This window comes from Haplochromis burtoni, unplaced genomic scaffold (genome assembly GCF_018398535.1).
Source record: "Haplochromis burtoni strain Fernald_Lab_line unplaced genomic scaffold, NCSU_Asbu1 Contig_133, whole genome shotgun sequence".
In the NCBI taxonomy this organism is placed as follows: Eukaryota; Metazoa; Chordata; class Actinopteri; order Cichliformes; family Cichlidae; genus Haplochromis; species Haplochromis burtoni.
The window spans coordinates 1,137,083-1,154,873 of NW_024582494.1; the positions used below are offsets into that span (position 1 = coordinate 1,137,083).

General features: G+C 43.5%; 1 protein-coding gene across 1 annotated transcript in view; it reads right to left on the bottom strand.

Moving 5' to 3' along the window:
- cers1 (ceramide synthase 1) overlaps positions 1–17,791 on the bottom strand; it is a 32,131-nt gene that overhangs the window by 3,612 nt on the left and 10,728 nt on the right. Inside the window, exons 2-6 of the mRNA XM_005930931.3 lie at positions 8,708–8,867; positions 3,241–3,421; positions 2,407–2,568; positions 2,091–2,238; positions 1,839–1,978 (exon numbers count right to left, since the gene is read on the bottom strand). Of these exons, the coding sequence (XP_005930993.1) occupies positions 1,839–1,978; positions 2,091–2,238; positions 2,407–2,568; positions 3,241–3,421; positions 8,708–8,867 (791 nt within the window). The remainder of the gene's footprint in view (positions 1–1,838; positions 1,979–2,090; positions 2,239–2,406; positions 2,569–3,240; positions 3,422–8,707; positions 8,868–17,791) is intronic.

Below are 17,791 nucleotides of genomic sequence, written 5' to 3' on the forward strand. Positions count from 1 at the left end.
ATGAACCTCAGCTAAAAGTACACTTTGCTTTTTGTCAGCACTTCTTAGTTTAAAGCTCACTGCTGCAAATACAGATTACACAGGATTCACAGAGAAACAGCTTGTGACTATCATATCATGTGGTGACTTTTGATGTAAGCTAACTGCTTCCACAGGTTATGAAAGTGCATTTCTTCTGCTTAACCAGCTGTTGGTGAACTGTAGAGCTCTGCAGGCAAATATGTATTACAGCATGTAGCAAATCAAGTTTACACAGCGGCACCCAGGTGAAAACAGAGGTTTTAAATTCTGTCACGGGCTGTGAAAGGGATTTTGAAATGTAATATTTCAGTTATAAACAAATGTCATTTGAGGTACCAGAACTTTTTCTTTACACATTGGTCATGTAGAAAAACTGAGACTACTGTTGAAACTGAACTTCTTTTTCTTATATTGAGAACATGTTTAGCTAAATGTCTTTACACTGACAGAAAGCGGAGTGTCACTGCTCCAGCATCCGGTGTCCCACAATGTCAAATTAATTTACTATCTCTGCATTAAAGCTCCCTCTTTGTCTAAGCAGCTGTACAATGTAGCCTACAAAGGCTTAAATATACAGCATCACATCTTACCTTAATGCTAGCAGTGCTACGTTAAACGCTAATTGTAGTGTCAGCTTGCTAACATGCTAAATTAGCTAAACATTAGCATGCTAAGATTAATGCAGTCATACATGCTGTTTGCAATGGATCATTAGCATCAAGCTAATAGACGCTATGCAGACCGACAGAACCACCTTTACCAGCATTAACGTGAAGTAATGGGAAGGAACTTTGACCTTAATTCTTTTCTTTCCTTAATTATTTCCAGTCAACTGCATGTAGGAGAGGAACACAGCTTTCAGCGTGGCAGTCTTTCTATTGGCCAGTAGGGGGCGATCTCCTGAGCATTGTCTATTAAGTCTACCAGAAAATGATCCTACATCTTGATTGACCTTGTAGTCTCAAGTCTTCCTTAGTATAACATTATTCTTTGTTCCCACTTAAAGTGGAACAGCAGGCAATTCTTTAGGGCACGGCTACTTAGAGCCACAGCAATTTAAGTGTCCAGTGTCCTCAGTTTGTCTCACAGCTTAGCACATTGCTGCCTCCCACTGGTGTTGTACATCAGTGCAGTGTTTGGCATCCCACTGAGTGGGTAGCGTTCTGTGTTTGTGTCCCATCAAACAGCATTATAAAGGGAAATCTGTCGAATGTCCAGTTTCCCAAATTCTCCTTTCACACGGTCACACGGGAACCCACGAGCACATGCAGTGCAGGCTCCAGGAACCCACTGAGTTTCTCTGCTAGCTCCAATCCACTCGCCAGCCTGAATGTCCCGGCGTTAGCCTTGTAAATATGATGTCATCTTTCTGAGGCCACGTTTACCTGATGCTTCGATGTTGTATAGCTTTCTGCTGTCTGCTTCCCACTCAAGCTGTCACTGATGATTCAGCCTCTCGCTGATGAATCGGTCAGCTCAAAGCACAAAGCGCAGCATCAAAGAGCTGCTCGCATGGCTTTGGGCTCGCCGTTTTGTTTGTTTGTTTAGTATACTCGACATATTCCAGTAAGGCTTGGCTATAGAAATGTGTTTCATCATTAAATGTGTATTTTGGTAACGTCTGGATGTCTTGTACTGTCAGGCAGCGCTCAGAGAGGACGGTTGAAACAGGACCGTTTACAGTCTAATGTGTTAAATCTAATAATTTATTAATGTGGAAATTCTGCCACTGAACATCAGCACAGCTGCTTTGGTTTCCTCTAAAATAAGATCTACATTACATGACCCAAAGTACACATGCTGAAGGTTGGGCTCACCCCTGTGCAGAGTTGTGATGTCCAGCATCATCAGTGCTGTTTTCTGCTGGAGGCTCCTTCCTGCTGTCCTCGTCCTCGTACTCCCTAACATCGTTCACCTCCTTTACTTTCAGCAGCTTCACTACAAACATCACAATGAACTGCACACAACAGGGGAGGAAAACAGGAAATGCAAAGAAATCAGACGGCGTGTCCAAAAATGAAAGACTTTCAGGGTTTGAATGGAGCTTTTGACAAAACCAGTGTCCTCACCAAGAACCAGTAGATGTTCATGAGAAGCAGGGCGAAGAGAAGCGCATTGAAGAAGAAGTAAAAGGGGATGTGGGGGACGGACTGGAGGCTGGACACACATGTGGCATACATGACTTTGAGGGGGAACCAGTACAGACGGAACCAGAACCTGAGAGAGACGAAAACGGGAACACAATGTATTACATATCCGCTCGTCTTCAGCGTTGTCCAGACAGAATAATTATAATGCTGTCAAGACTACAAAACGCTTCACCGTGATGGAGAACAAATGGAGAACAAGCAGCTGAGGAAAATAAGCCGATGTTAAATCTCTCACCAAGTGATGCTGAAGCTGACGGAGCCCAAGTTGGACAGCACGTCGTTTAGCAGGTAATAGCCTCCTCCTCTGGACTTCAGGTAGACGTTGAGCTTGGTGAACTCCAGCTGGATGTCGTTGATGTCGTGCAGGAATAACACTAGAATCCCGATGTTGTGGTATCTGGAGGGCAGAGAGCACAGACTGTGGCACGAGGATCCTGATAGATGCTGAGCTCAGTGACAAGCAGAAAGCAGACTTGACTTTTACATTTTCTATACATTCACTCTGTTGTCTTTGTTCTTTGGGTCGGTACAATGTGATATTTAGACACACCACATAGCTTTTTATCCTTTTTACCTCAAAACACTGAAGAGGTCAGCGGTCCAATTACAATTCAGTCTTATATATATATAGCTCCAAATCACAACAAAAGTTGCCCAAAAGCATTTTGTATGGCCTACAACAACACAGAGAAAGCCCCAGTAATCATATGAGCCCCTAAGAGCAAGAGCTCTGGCGACAGTGGGAAGGAAAAACTCCCTTTTAACAGGAAGAAGCCTCCGACAGAGCCAGCCTCAGGGAGGGGCGGGGCCATCTGTAACGTGATAAATGTCATTCCCTCGATGTTGTCAGCAATCGTATTTACAGATTTACTTTTTTCTGATAATCTGCATTTTACTTAATTAAAAGAAAGGCAGTGAACGAACACATCTGCTCTAGTTTCCACTAAACTCTGCCTCCTACCCTCCAGTCAAACTGGTGTTTCGACTAACCAACAAAAACTATACAATCATTCATGAACTGTGATTTTGTGCTTCTGTGTTAGAAAATGAGCTGAAAAACAAAAAGTACCTGAATGCGTAGGAGAAGCTGATGAGCGCCAGCGTGATGATGTGGTGCACCACCATGACAGCAGAGTCCTTCCTCCATGCGTCCATATAGATGGTAGCATAAATGGAGTGGCCGTAGAAGCTGCCCTGGATCAGGTAGGCGATGGCGATGTCTGTAGGCACTGACATACCGCTCTTCCAGTCTGCAGGGACAGATGGGAAATTTTATCCTGCTTGCATAAGAAGGTGTTTTAAGAACACGCTTGTGAATGTAGATAATGAATGATGTACAGTAAAGCATTTTGTTTTTATTCTGGACTTTACTGTTTCCCTTCCTGTCGCCAACGCCGTCTTTAACACGACCATAAATAACAAAGATACTCTGTTTACAGGGCAGCAACACCACACACTGGGCGATACGGGTTTCTAGTCTTAACGAGCTTTTGTGGGGTTTTTTTTGGTAATACTTTTTTGTAACACTTTGTAATTTTAAGCCATTAAACTGTGGTCAACCAAACATGCAGAAAGGCCTCAGCTGACGGTGAGATTCAAATCCAGAGCTCATTAACATCCGTGCACAAGTCAATCATGTGTGCACTTCTTAAAGCCTCTAAAACACATGACCACCTGCCGGTCATCAACATCTTTGTTAATCGATAAATGCAAGATGACCTCGGTTTGGATCGAGACGCGCAGTGAAATCAGAACATCTTCCAATAAACACAAAGAGTCGTGCAGCCTCTTGAAGAAGTTCACCTCTGAACTTCCTCACATGCATCCTATCTACATCCTTCTTCTCGTAAGACAGCTTCTGCTCTTTGCACAATTTCTCACAAGATAAAAGGCGAAGAGGTGACTGCGTTGCATTTGTCACTGCGGTGGAACAGAGGCGTGCCTTTCACATCAGGCCCCCAGCTCATGTGATGGAGGCACATGTTTGTCTCTGCCAAAATGTGGTTTAACGCACTGTCGACCATTTGTGGCCAAAAATAGAGTCACAGTATCTGTCAGATCAGATTGTGGTGGCGTCTAGATCTCAGAAACATTTACAGTCAAACACCATCAGCATCTGCTGGTGACTGAGTGAAGAATGACTCAGCCACACTGTTTGTGACACATTTCATGAAACAGACGACTGTGGAGGCTTTTTTAAACTCTATGACTGTCGCTGTGACTGTAACTGTGACTGTAACTGTGACCGTGACTGTAACTGTGACTGTGACTGTCGCTGTGACTGTAACTGTAGCTGTAACTGTAACCGTGACTGTGACCGTGACTGTCGCTGTGACTGTAGCTGTAACTATGACTGTGACTGTAATGTGACTTGTAACTGTCGCTGTGACTGTAACTGTGACTGTAACTGTGAACTGATAACTGTACTGTGACTGTAACTGTCGACTGTGACTGTAACTGTAACGTGTGACTGTAACTGTAACTACATGACTGTGACTGTGACTGTGACTGACTGTAACTGTCGACTTGTGACTGTAACTGTGACTGTGACTGTAACTGTCGCTGTGACTGTAACTGTGACTGTGACTGTAACTGTCGCTGTGACTGTAACTGTAACTGTGACTGTACTGTAACTTGACTGTGACTGTAACCGTGACTGTGCTGTGACTGTACTGTGACTGTGACTGTAACTTGACTGTAACTGTCGCTGTGACTGTAACTGTAACTGTGACTGTAACTGTAACTATGACTGTGACTGTAACGTGACTGTGACTGTGACTGTAACTGTAACTGTGACTGTAACTGTAACTGATGACTGTGACTGTATGACTGTGACTGTGACTGTAACTGTGACTGTAACTGTAACTGTGACTGTAACTGACTGTGACTGTGACTGTAACCGTGACTGTGACTGTATGAGCTGTAACTATGACTGTGACTGTAACCGTGACTGTGACTGTGACTGTAACTATGACTTGTGACTGTAACTGTAACTGTGACTGTGACTGTAACGTGACTGTGACTGTAACTGTGACTGTGACTGTAACTGTACTGTGACTGTAACTGACTGTGACTGTAACTGTAACTGTGACTGTAACTGTAATGACTGTAACTGTGACTGTAACCGTGACTGTGCTGTGACTGTAGCTGTAACTATGACTGTGACTGTAACCGTGACTGTAGCTGTCGCTGTGACTGTAACTATGACTGTGCTGTACTGTAACTGTGACTGTAACTGACTGTGACTGTAACTGTAACTTGACTGTGACTGTACTGTGACTGTGACTGTAACTGTGACTGTGCTGTGACTGTAACTGTAACTGTGACTGTAACTGTACTGTCTGTACTGTACTGTGACTGTACTGTAACTGTGACTGTAGCTGTAACTGTGACTGTAACTGTGACTGTAACTGTGACTGTGACTGTAACTGTAACTGTGACTGTAACTGTGACTGTGACTGTAACTGTAACTGTGACTGTACTGTAACTTGACTGTACTGTAACTATGACTGTGACTGTAACGTGACTGTGACTGTAACTGTAACTGTGACTGTAACTGTGACTGTAACTGTAACTGTACTGTGACTGTAACCGTGACTGTCGCTGTGACTGTAGCTGTAACTATGACTGTGACTGTAACCGTGACTGTGACTGTAACTGTAACTGTGACTGTAACTGTAACTGTGACTGTAACTGTACTGTGACTGTAACTGTGACTGTGACTGTAACTGTGACTGTAACTGTGACTGTAACCGTGACTGTCGCTGTGACTGTAGCTGTAACTATGACTGTGACTGTAACCGTGACTGTGACTGTAACTGTAACTGTGACTGTAACTGTAACTGTGACTGTAACTGTGACTGTAACCGTGACTGTCGCTGTGACTGTACTGTAACTATGACTGTGACTGTAACCTGTGACTGTAACTGTAACTGTACTGTGACTGTACTGTAACTTGACTGTAACTGTGACTGTAACCGTGACTGTCGCTGTGACTGTAGCTGTAACTATGACTGTGACTGTAACTGATGTAGCTGTCGCTGTAACTGTAACTATGACTGTGACTGTAACTGTGACTGTGTGACTGTACTTGACTGTAACTGTGACTGTAACTGTGACTGTGACTGTAGCTGTAACTGTGACTGTAACTGTGACTGTAACTGTAACTGTGACTGTAGCTGTAACTATGACTGTGACTGTAACTGTGACTGTGACTGTAACTGTAACTGTGACTGTAACTGTGACTGTAACTGACTGTGACTGTAACTGTGACTGTAACTGTGACTGTGACTGTACTGTAACTGTAACTGTGACTGTAACTGTAACTGTGACTGTAACTGTAACTGTGACTGTAACTGTGACTGTAACCGTGACTGTCGCTGTGACTGTAACTGTAACTGACTGTGACTGTAACTGTGACTGTGACTGTAACTGTAACTGTGACTGTAACTGTGACTGTGACTGTAGCTGTAACTGTGACTGTATTTACTGTGACTGTAACCGTGACTGTCGCTGTGACTGTAACTATGACTGTGACTGTAACTGTGACTGTAGCTGTCGCTGTGACTGTAACTGTCGCTGTGACTGTAACTGTAACTGTGACTGTAGCTGTAACTGTGACTGTAGCTGTAACTGTGACTGTAACTGTGACTGTAACTGTGACTGTGACTGTAGCTGTAACTGTAACTGTGACTGTAACCGTGACTGTGACTGTAGCTGTAACTGTGACTGTAGCTGTAACTGTGACTGTGACTGTAACTGTGACTGTAACTGTGACTGTGACTGTAGCTGTAACTGTAACTGTGACTGTAACCGTGACTGTGACTGTAACTGTAACCGTGACTGTAACCGTGACTGTAACTGTGACTGTAACTGTGACTAATAACGGCTCTGACTGGGGGTCTCTGGAGTCCAAAGCCTTAGTAATGGCTTTGTAACTCTTTTCAGACTGATAGATGTCAATGACTCATGTTGACGTGTTGCTTTTTGAGCTCTTTTAGCTAAATTGACTCAGTCAGCAGGTTTTATTTAAGTGAGTTCTTGATTTATCAGGTCTGGCAGTGGCTAATGGTTCATTCACAGCTAATTCATGACTTAACAAAAGTGGCCAATTACTTTATTCAGGGTCAGGTGAGATTTTTTTCCCTTAATAAATGAAATCATCATTTAAAAATGGTTATCTTTGGCTAATATTTGATGCTCAACAACATTTAAGTGTGACACATATGCAAGAAACCCGCTGCAAATGGACAATAACTTCCAGGGGATACCAGAAGTGAAGGGTCAGTTGTGGTAGTCGGGATGGGAGGAAGCTGGAGCGATCGCGTTTATCCCCAAGAGCTTTACAGAGGGTTTTTAAAGTGCTGTGAGAAACGAGCTAAATGCATGTAGCCTGGCTTATATCACTGAAACCTATCGGATGTTGGACGGAAACTTTCTCCTCCTGTGTTTGAGTAAGGCTCGTCTCCAGTGATATGGGGTTACGTTCGGGCCTTGTGTAATGTTCATTGATTGGACCGTCCGTCATTAAACATTGAGAGGCGGGCCGCTAGCTGCATCACAACAGAGGAGCTGCCAAGGGGGGGGCATGGGAACTGGAGCCTTTTTTCCCCTCTACTGGGGACCAAAGCTTTTCTCATCTCTTTGGGGCAGCGATACACTCCTCCTCCTCAGTCCCGTCACTGCACTTTGATTTCGACTAATTTCCTAAATTCTCACAGTAGCTGTATCTCTCTTTCCCTTCCTCCGTCCATTAGTAACAGTCCAGCCTTGTAGAGGAATAAAGCTTCTGCACACATCTCAGGCTGACAGCTATTAAAAGCGAAGCAGCGATTAAACACGAACCTGGCGCCGTCAGCTAGCCTTTGTGAGCTCGGCGCAGGAGCCTTGACAACTCTGTGTCTGATAGAAGAGGCTGAGAGACTATGAAAGGCACCACTGAATTATATGTGAAATCCCCAGTGTGCATCTATCCTCTATTAGCAATGCAATGATGAGCACTACACAGGGTCTCAGCCGCGGCGCTGCTCTCCATGAAGTACAATTTTGCCGCTGATTTATTGTAAACGGTGGGGCAGAACTCGGAAAACATGAATAAATTATTAATAGATAGCTTTATTTTAACAAATACTGGTCTGTATAAACAAGTAAATAAATATGCTTTTTGCATTGTATAAAAAACTACAATAAATCCTAAAGAACCATAAAAGGTGACCAGTTAAAAGCTGCAAATATGCATAAACCAGAACCACATCCTGCATGCGCTGCTATAAATATCTGCCTATTTGAGGACTCAAGGTGGCATTTTACCCCCACAGTGTCTCCACAGGATTAGGCAGCGCTCCTGCTGTTTCATTAGATTAAAATGGCTTCAGCTTCTGAGCTGAGAGGTTCGGTATCTGTGTAAGTTAAAGTGCTGAGAGAATTGTGACTTAAAAATCACCTGTTTGGGTTTTGTAGCATCCTGTATGATGAAGAGCTTAGGATTCAGTTAGCACAGGCTACAGAAGACATGTGATCAGTGTTGTGTATCGTACCGTAGAAGACAGAGGGCGGGTCATGGAAATAGGAGTAGGAGGTGAAGAAGAGCAGGTAGGTGCTGTAGGACCAGGACATGGTGTAGAAGACCAGCTTCCACGCGCTCTCTGGCATCTTGGCAGCATCTTTGGGCAGCAGCCTACACCACTGTCCGAGAGGCTGCAGAGAGAGAGACGGTGAGAAAAAAACACCAGAGGAAGTCGAGCTGAGAATTAAATTAGCTGTTTCTAGACTTTTGGGTAGATCCTTGGAAACTGACGCTTTTTAAAAAATCTATTCTACATGCAGTGAGAGTCTGGGAAGGCAAACATGGCTGCTCGCTCTGCTCACGGTCGGCTGATACACGTTGAGGCTGCAGAGCTGAGGACGTCGTTTAGTTGCCCATAATTCATTTTAGAGAATCGATCTTGTCTTGCGCTGCACTGCAAGTACTGAGAAAAATAATTAATAATTAATTTCAAATATTTTGCACAGAGTTGCAAGTTTATTGCCAGTAAGCTAAACAGTTCATGCATGAAGCTTCATGAAGCTTTGAGAGTTTTGCAGGTGCAGTGCTGTGCAAAAGTCTCGAGCTGTGAATAAGTAGTAGGTACAGCGATTTATTGAAATGTGCAATAGTATATGGAAATGCAGTATGCAAGGCAAAAATGCAATTTGCTTGAAAGCCAATATTTGGTGTGACCAGCTTTGTTCCTAACACAGTCTGAAGTCTGTTAGGCATCTTCTCTGACCGGATGAGGCCAATCCATGACTGATCCTCTTCCACTGGTTGCTTTCGCTGCACTGGCAGCGTGTTTGGCATGACTGCAATGTTGACACTGAAGCTGCTGCCAGTCAGGTGGACCAAAATCTGATGGCACTTTTCTACGTCCATAATTTGGATCCCCAGCACCTCTTACTGAAATGTTTTACAGATGTGTGCTTCTCTCCTCACCTCGTCCGTACATACTGATGATGATTTGAGCCGAAGAATCTCAAATTTGGTTTCATCACTCCATTATTATTATTTCCACTCATTTTCACTCCAGTTCTGCTGTAATCTGGCAAACCTCAGCCTTTTCTGCCTGTTTCCTTATCTTAAGAATGGCTTCTTGACAGCAACTATCCACTGACCATGACCGACTGCATCAGGTCTTTGCTCCCCATTTCTAAAGGACACGACGTCCACAAACAGTTACCACAAATTCTTTAAGGACACACTGCACATCATGCCATTTTTTTGCAAAAAAATACAAACACACAATTAGTTAGTTGTTAAGTTGTCTGTAAATAGTTTGGTTCCTTTTTTATGCTTGAATGGACGGCATGAAACGAACACAGCCAGTGCTAAATTTACTCACATTTGTATACAGTGTAATAAAACATCTCAGTTTAACTTCTGCACTTCAAAACTAGACTGAAAAGTAAAACCAGCATGTTGAGGATTCATTCCACTGCAGTTTACAGCCAGGCTATCATACGCTTGTTTAATTGTTCCTAATAATCTGGCAACTGAGTGCAGAATGAAACCAAAGTACAAACAACAGAACAGACACTAAAAAATGTGCAGGGGTCGAAATGCCCTTCGTTAAATAAGAGAGGTCAGCTGCACGGTTTGGAGAACAACGACGTCCTGCAGCCTGTGAAGCTCGCGAGCTTCAGCACGCCTCTGCAGACTACAGTAGCAGCACATGACCGCCAGTCCCCAGAAAAGTCTGCTAATGCTTTGCTTTCAAGCAGAAATAGAGGAAGTTGGTGAAGAGGCTCCTCATCAGACAAACCCGTGTAGGCGGTACCTAACCGACCCACCCACTCACGTTGAGCCTGTGTTATCTTCTTGGTTGCCCTCCCCCAAACTCACTTCCACCACTTTGTGAGGCCTTTTGTTGTCGCGGCAGCAGAAACTCTTAAAAATGAGCATAATTGATTCATTTTGAATGAAAGGGAGGAATCACTTGTGACACTCAAACTAATAGAGACATGGACAAAGGCACAGCACGTAGGTGAAGTAGTGCACCAGGTAAATTAATCAGACAGGCAAGTGCTTAGTGCTGCACAGCTGCGCCAAGACAGGAAACCAGAGTCAGCTCACCGCCTCGTATACAAACGACACGCACACGCGCTGGAAAGCAATGAAACGGTAACAGGAGGCAGCAGAGTGAAAGCTGGCTGTGTCAGTGATACGCTGCATCTCAATCAGATGTTACCGAGCTGCTGGTCTACGGCTCCGTGATCCTTTTACATACATGACAAATTAATGGAGCGAGCGTGGCTGCAGATTAGAAAGCGTTCTGGTTTCTGCTTTTCCTGCATGACGCTGCTGTTTCTAACTTTTACTCCGGTTTTCAGGTTTTTTATCCTTCTTCTCCTGCTTTTTTGTGTCTCTGCTGTTTTCTGGGTCTGACGTCTGTCTGCGTCACACGCACGAGTCAAAACAGGACGAGAAGCTGATGGAGCAACACAGATGTGAGATTATGTGTTACATGTTCAGAAGAACAGGCGGGGGGCGGGGCACACGATCCCCAGCCGGGGCTGCTGACTGGTTGAGACACGGTGCGTGCTGAGTAAGTCATGACACTGTCCACGTTCTTTTAAGTCTCCAGTACATCTCCATCAGCCCTCCCATCCGTCTCCTCCCCTCACCCCCAGCTCTCTCTCACTACCCTCGTCTCCCTCCTGCCTGCGACATTTATTTATAGAAGCCAGCTGTCAGCACACAGCCCCCCTCCCACACTCTTTTAACACACACCCCCCTCGATTCACTCAAAAAAATAAGCTTTCCCACGTTCACAGTGGCTGAAACACTCGAGTCTGCTACAGGCTGCAGCAAAAGCACCAGCTCATATCTCACTGGTTAGTCGCCCTCATTCCGGATCCATCTCCAAGTAAAGTTAAAAAATATGGATCCTATCTGTTATATTCACCTCTGGCTGTTTCGCCCAGACTTGTCTGTCACTACACTACATAAATATACACACACACATCACATGCATTACATGTGTTTTGAGTCATCTGCAGTATTTCTGTCACTGTGTTTCCACTGCAGCGACTCTGCACTGGGTTACACAACCAAAGGTCTGTCCCAGTCGTGTAGTGACAAATACTACCATGTGTTTCTGTGGACTGTACCAAAACTGTCTAACACGAGCATAGACTGTTTATGGAAGACAGACGTCTGGGTGTGAAGAGTAAACTATCGTAGAAGTGCTTCCCTGATTTATGGCCTCAGTTTATGGTCGAATCTGTCCTTTAAAACTGTATTAAATAAGACATCGTGGTCCTTTTTTAAAATTTCAGTAACATGTAGCTAGCCAATGAGTGAAAAGTGTCCCACAGTTTGACGAGTAGAGTCCATCTTGTGTTTGGAGTCTATGGATTTGAGTACTTTTCATTCTTTCTGCTATTCTTGTTCAGGCTGAGAAGAGAAAAAACTGATAGCAGCCAAAACTATTTACAGAGGAAGTCTAAAAAAAGAGCTGAACGCTTTTAAACTTTTGACTTCTAATAGTTTGTTTACTCTGATCCAAATCATGCACGAGTTTGCACGACTTTTAGCTTTTTCGTCTGGTTTGGTTTCTGTTCACACAAAGAAATCTGCACTCGTAGCAACCCAAATGTGCTGCTACAAACCAAACATTCAGTCTGCTTATTGGCCAGATGTGTCTGCAGCGAGAGCAACAAAAGTAAATAAACGAAAGACAAATGTGGTCATCTGACCAAACATCGCCGCTCATCCAAATGAGTCCTCGGGTCATTTTACAGTTACATAGTTACTACAGCTTGTGTACTCTGCTGCATCCCAGAATGCAAAGCATAGCTAGAAGGCATTTCCCTCAAATTTGCAGCGTATTTTTGATAGTTTGATCAGATTGAGGTCGGGTCACAGTCTCGCCATAAACAAGCCGCTCTTGAGTTCATCTGTATTGAGACCGCCTCCTCCACAAGATTGAGTTAAATTACCATAATCACATCTGCACAGACAAACGGGGAACATGTACCAGCGTTTGATGTGAATGGGCTGAATAGCAAAGGTGTGAAAACACCGTAAAACTCAAAAGTGAGCTCGACCAATATGATTGAACGCCATCGGCCTGTCTCAGATATACAGATATTCACCTATATATATTTGTGTATACAATATAATATCAATACATACACATCACAGCTAATGCAGTGCAGAGTCAAGCTCTGCCTCCATAGTAGCTGGTCTCCTACACCTGATATATATATATATAGACAGAGAGAGAGCGAGCTCCTGTATGACTCAGGCTCTAACTCACAGTACAGCAAATCGATGGTTGTTACTTTTTTATACCTTTTTGTGTATTGGTGCTCCTTCCATCCTGAGTATTAAGTCCAATAATAAACCAAGTTGTTATATTTTTTGGTGACTGTGTATAATCCCTACAAGATTACAATGACAACCACAAAACATTGGCTTCTTTGTAGACGTGCAGGCAGGGATCTATTACTTTGGCCTTCCTGCTTTGTATTAGGTTTCAGTACTTGTTGTAACATGCACACAGCAAGGCAGCCCCCCTGTGCTGGTTATTTTTTGACAATGCCACTCTCAACAAAGTGATATGACCCAACAGCATCGAGTGGCTGTTAGCAGATTTATGACTGAGTCACTGGTGTTTTTGGGGAATACCAAAGATTCATTCTGGGAAAGGTGAGCTCTCTATACTCTGGTCTTCTGGCCTTCGAGTATCCCAAATCCCACAACATTTGTTTCAAATGCAGATTGTGAGATTATGTAACAGTCTGCCAACGGCTACTTCTTGTCTCGCTGCGTGCCACCCAGCCCACCATCTCTTTGGGTCCTCTCCGCCCACTCCATCCATCTACCCTTCGGTTTTCTGTGCCAGCCTACAGAGCGGGGGTATAGTGGGTCAAGGACACTGAGATAATCCGCTCGTCCTCTGTCGGATAAATGACAGGGCCTTGAGTTACACTCAGCTGGGACCTACGACCACTCAACAGCTCCCCCCCCTCTTCCTCTCTCGCTCTGACAGACAGACTCTGGCTGAACTCGTTCTCTAGCCGGAGGCTTCATCTCTCTGTCCCCTTCTGTGGTTTCTCTCCCTGCCACAGAGAGAGGCCGGCCTTTAAAACAGAAGGAGAAAAGCGTATAGTGTATAGTGTACAAGTGTATATGGAGGAAGTGTGAGAGGGACTTGATGACAAATGGCTGGTTCCCATAGCAACCATGCAGGGATGCTGGCAAGGCCCTGCAGTGTGGCTTACGATCTCTTTCCATTATGCTTCCACTTCCTTATCGGTTTTCTCCCCACTCTTTCCCAGCTTAAGTGTAGCAGGACCCCCTTATTACCCTCTTCACTCTCCCTCCCCCTGCACTTCCTGGAAGCGAGTGATGAGAGAAGGTGAATGGACTGTGGCCTGTTGCATAAGGAGATAAACTGGGCCAGTGAGTCAGGATGCTGGCTCATGCGTGGCTCTGTTCAATAAGGGTTGCACTCTCTCTCTAAACCTCTTTCATTCCTTTGCTTCAGCCTGGCTTCGATTCCTCTCAGCGAGTCTGACGTCACTGCGTCCGTCTCAGTGTCACCTTTAAACTGGATTCTGTAACACATTCCCTCTGTGCTCTTTACATCTTTTTTCCACACCGAGGCCAAATAGGATTTGCAAAGGCTAATCCAAGGGATGGCCAGATTTTTACACTATATATATATGCGAGTAAAGACAGCCTGTTTATCTGTGATTAACCATTTACGCAACCCCATCTCGTAGAAGTTTCTCGTGCCGTTAAGTAGGTTAGAATCCACTGGCTTGACCTTAATGCGAAATTACCAAATGTCCTTTTCATTATACTTCCAGCCCACCTCCTCACCTGATTCGGGTTATTTGGCTCTCTAAAGACAAAATCATCTCGCTCACTCCATCCATGTCATTGCTTGTTCCTAACAAGGTGAAGAGGGGACAGCTGTCAGTGGGGATAAAGATTATCGCCCAGAGAGACAGAAGGAGCTGGAAACACTCCACTTATTGCATTGTTTAGAAAGCCTGACCTGTATAGCTGATTTGATTAGTTAAGAACACTCTGCATGCTTACACTTCCTGTTCCTGTCTTTGATATTTGTGGTGAGTTGATCTTGCGCTCATCTTGTTTTCCATGGATGTAGAAAATCAAGCAACCACTGCTTGGAGTCCTTAAACTGGATCAGCTTAGATCAAAACACCATTTCATAAAGTTAGACGGACCTCACAGAGCTTCATTTTCTTGTTTTTCATACCATCTAAAAGTGACCACAGCAATAAGGACTTTACACATAACTGAAGTTTACACAGCGATGCAGTTATTCAATTATATCGCGTAAAATCACAACAACAGCCACCTAAAGACACTTAACACTGTAAGGCAAAGAGAAGATTAATTAAAATAGTCCAGCCTAGAAGTAATGTAGCTAAATGTCTGCACTGAAGGACACCCAGTGTTGCTGGAGGCCACCGCAACACTAACCAGAGTAAGTATGTAGTTAGATACAATGTTTCTTTTTTTAGGGCGAATATAATAACGTCAGAAAATGACAAGACGTCCAGGTCTTTGTCTTTAAGACGCCTGTAGTTTAAATAATTGATTTCTATCTGGGCATCATCTGCATAGCAATGAAAATATATGTAGGGTTTTCTAATCATATTGCTTAAAGGAAGCATGTGTAATGTAAAACGTACTGGTCCCAGCACAGAACCCTGTGGAACTCCAGGACTCGCTTCCATATGTAAGGAAGACTCCGCATGTACAAGAACAAACTCTATCAGACAGATAAGATTCAAACCGTTTCAGTGAATTTCATGTCAACAGCGTATTCTAATCTCTAATCTAAAATGCATCATGTACCCACTAACTTTACAATGTAACAAGTATTTGTAAGAAATATTGGACAAGCTCAGTGAATCAGTGGAGACTGTGTAGCAAATGTGACCCGTTTATATTATTAGCAGTCTCTATTGTTCTCATTAGAAGCTTCTGGGTAGTTCAAGAGTGGCTGGCCTTTAATGTGAAGCAGCAACAAAGGAAATACCAGTAATGTGAAAGTCGAGTCCTATCAAAGATGCGTTGAAGTGTTGTGGGCCAACAAGGAGATAAAGACAAACACCACTAACGTCACTGATTTGTTTCTAGCACTGCACTGTTGGTGCATCTCACACTTCCTTCCTTCTCTCCTCCTATTCTCTACGGACAGCGACAGACTCGCCCTGACTCGTCTTCTAATCTCTCCAGTTGGTATGTTGTAGGCATGCATTCATATCCTGCCTACTCAGAGGTCTGCTGAGGCCGACGGCGAGCCGTGGATGCTGGGAAATGAGTCAACTGCTAATTTGTATGTGACTAAACAGAAAGAGATGGATTTCAGTTCTCTCTGAGCCTCGGATGAATCAGCTCACCACGGCATGAATGGCTTTATGGAAAAAAACTGGATGATTAATCACAAAGGGAAGGAACATATGTGTCTTGATGCATACATGAACAATTCCCACTACGGCAGTCAGATGTTTTACAAACATACATTTGATTTGGTACTTTTATGCTGGTTTTCACACCTACACTACAGCCTATGGCCAGAAGCTTTTAACTGCTGTTTGCATACTGTAGAACACAAAACTTTCACTTTTTAATTTACAGAAAATCCTAAAGACCCGACTAAATAACTCAGAATTCAGCCCCATAAATGAAAGGTCAAATGTGGGCTTTGAAGGACACCAGAAATATTTTCCTATTTCAAGGGAAACAACATATACTGTAATTCTAAATACATCTGTAGGAAGTGAGCCTAACAGGACCAAACAGCATCTGATGGGTTTTTCAACTTTCATGTGAATGTTCCTAAACTGCTGAACATTTCAACTTGATTTGATTAAATACACACGATTAGACAGGGCTCTGTCTAGTGAAACAACTAATTTGCATGCCAGAACGTGATTGGACGAGCGCTGATAACCCATCAGCATCTCCAGCTGAGCGAATGAACAGAAATCGTGACTGACAGCTGCAGAAGTGCATTAGTGTGGCATGGAAAAGCCATTTCTGAAGATTTGACTCTGCTGGCTTCAGTACGCCACAATCATGATTATTGTTTTTAGGTGCACTCAACACAGAAAAATGGAAACAACTTCAGGATGAACAGAATTTGACTGATTATCAACTTGATTTGGTTATTTAAACAAAGGTTTGCATGCCATACATACTATAAACGGCACAATAAAACATGAGGAACTCTCTGAATCTGTTCAGCGTGTTCTACCAGAGACCTCGGAGGCAAAAATAAACCTGTGGTTTCACTTCCTGCTGAGTAAATTTATTATTTCATTGACATAAGACATGGGTAAGGCAGGGTATGTGTTTTATATTCCAGCACATATTGTAATGTGTCAAACTTAACATGACATGGGGAGAGAAAAGGCAGCCGCTCCTATTAGGAGGAGGTGTAGCCTGTTAGTGGAGCCAATAAGCCGACGCTTGTTCTCAGATTAACTGACAAATGATCATTAACTTATCATTACATATGTGAAGCAGCATTATGTTTCCTAACTAACAGATTAGCAGCTATGCTGACTGAGACCTAACGTTCAACTGGAAGAGGACTGAACAGTTTCTTTTTTGTATCATACAGTTGTTATGTTTATATAACCAAGTTTTTACTCATCCGTTAGTCCTATTTTTACACCTGCCTCAGAAAAACAAAGCCGAGCAAGTGAAGTGTTTACGTCCTGCATGACACTGACCCTCATCTACCTGGTTCCTAATGACAAGTAGACAATTATATAACCGCTTCTGCAGTTTTGCACAATTAAGTATCGTTTCTAGTGTAGATGGAGCTGGTTCAAGTTTCATATTTGCTGTTTGCAATCAGACCAGCGGGTTTAAGCAGGTTACAGCAGAGTTTCTAAGCTGATATAGACCAGAGGACTGTGTCCATCCAACTGGTAAAAATGACAAAGCACTATGGATCTGTCCGATAGCAGGAACAACATGTAACACTGCTACCCAGAAACACAGTTTCATAAGTGTCATACAGTCTACTTCATTAGTTCTGCCACAGGCAACAGCAACATAAAGCCTGTGATGGTCACATGGTTATCAT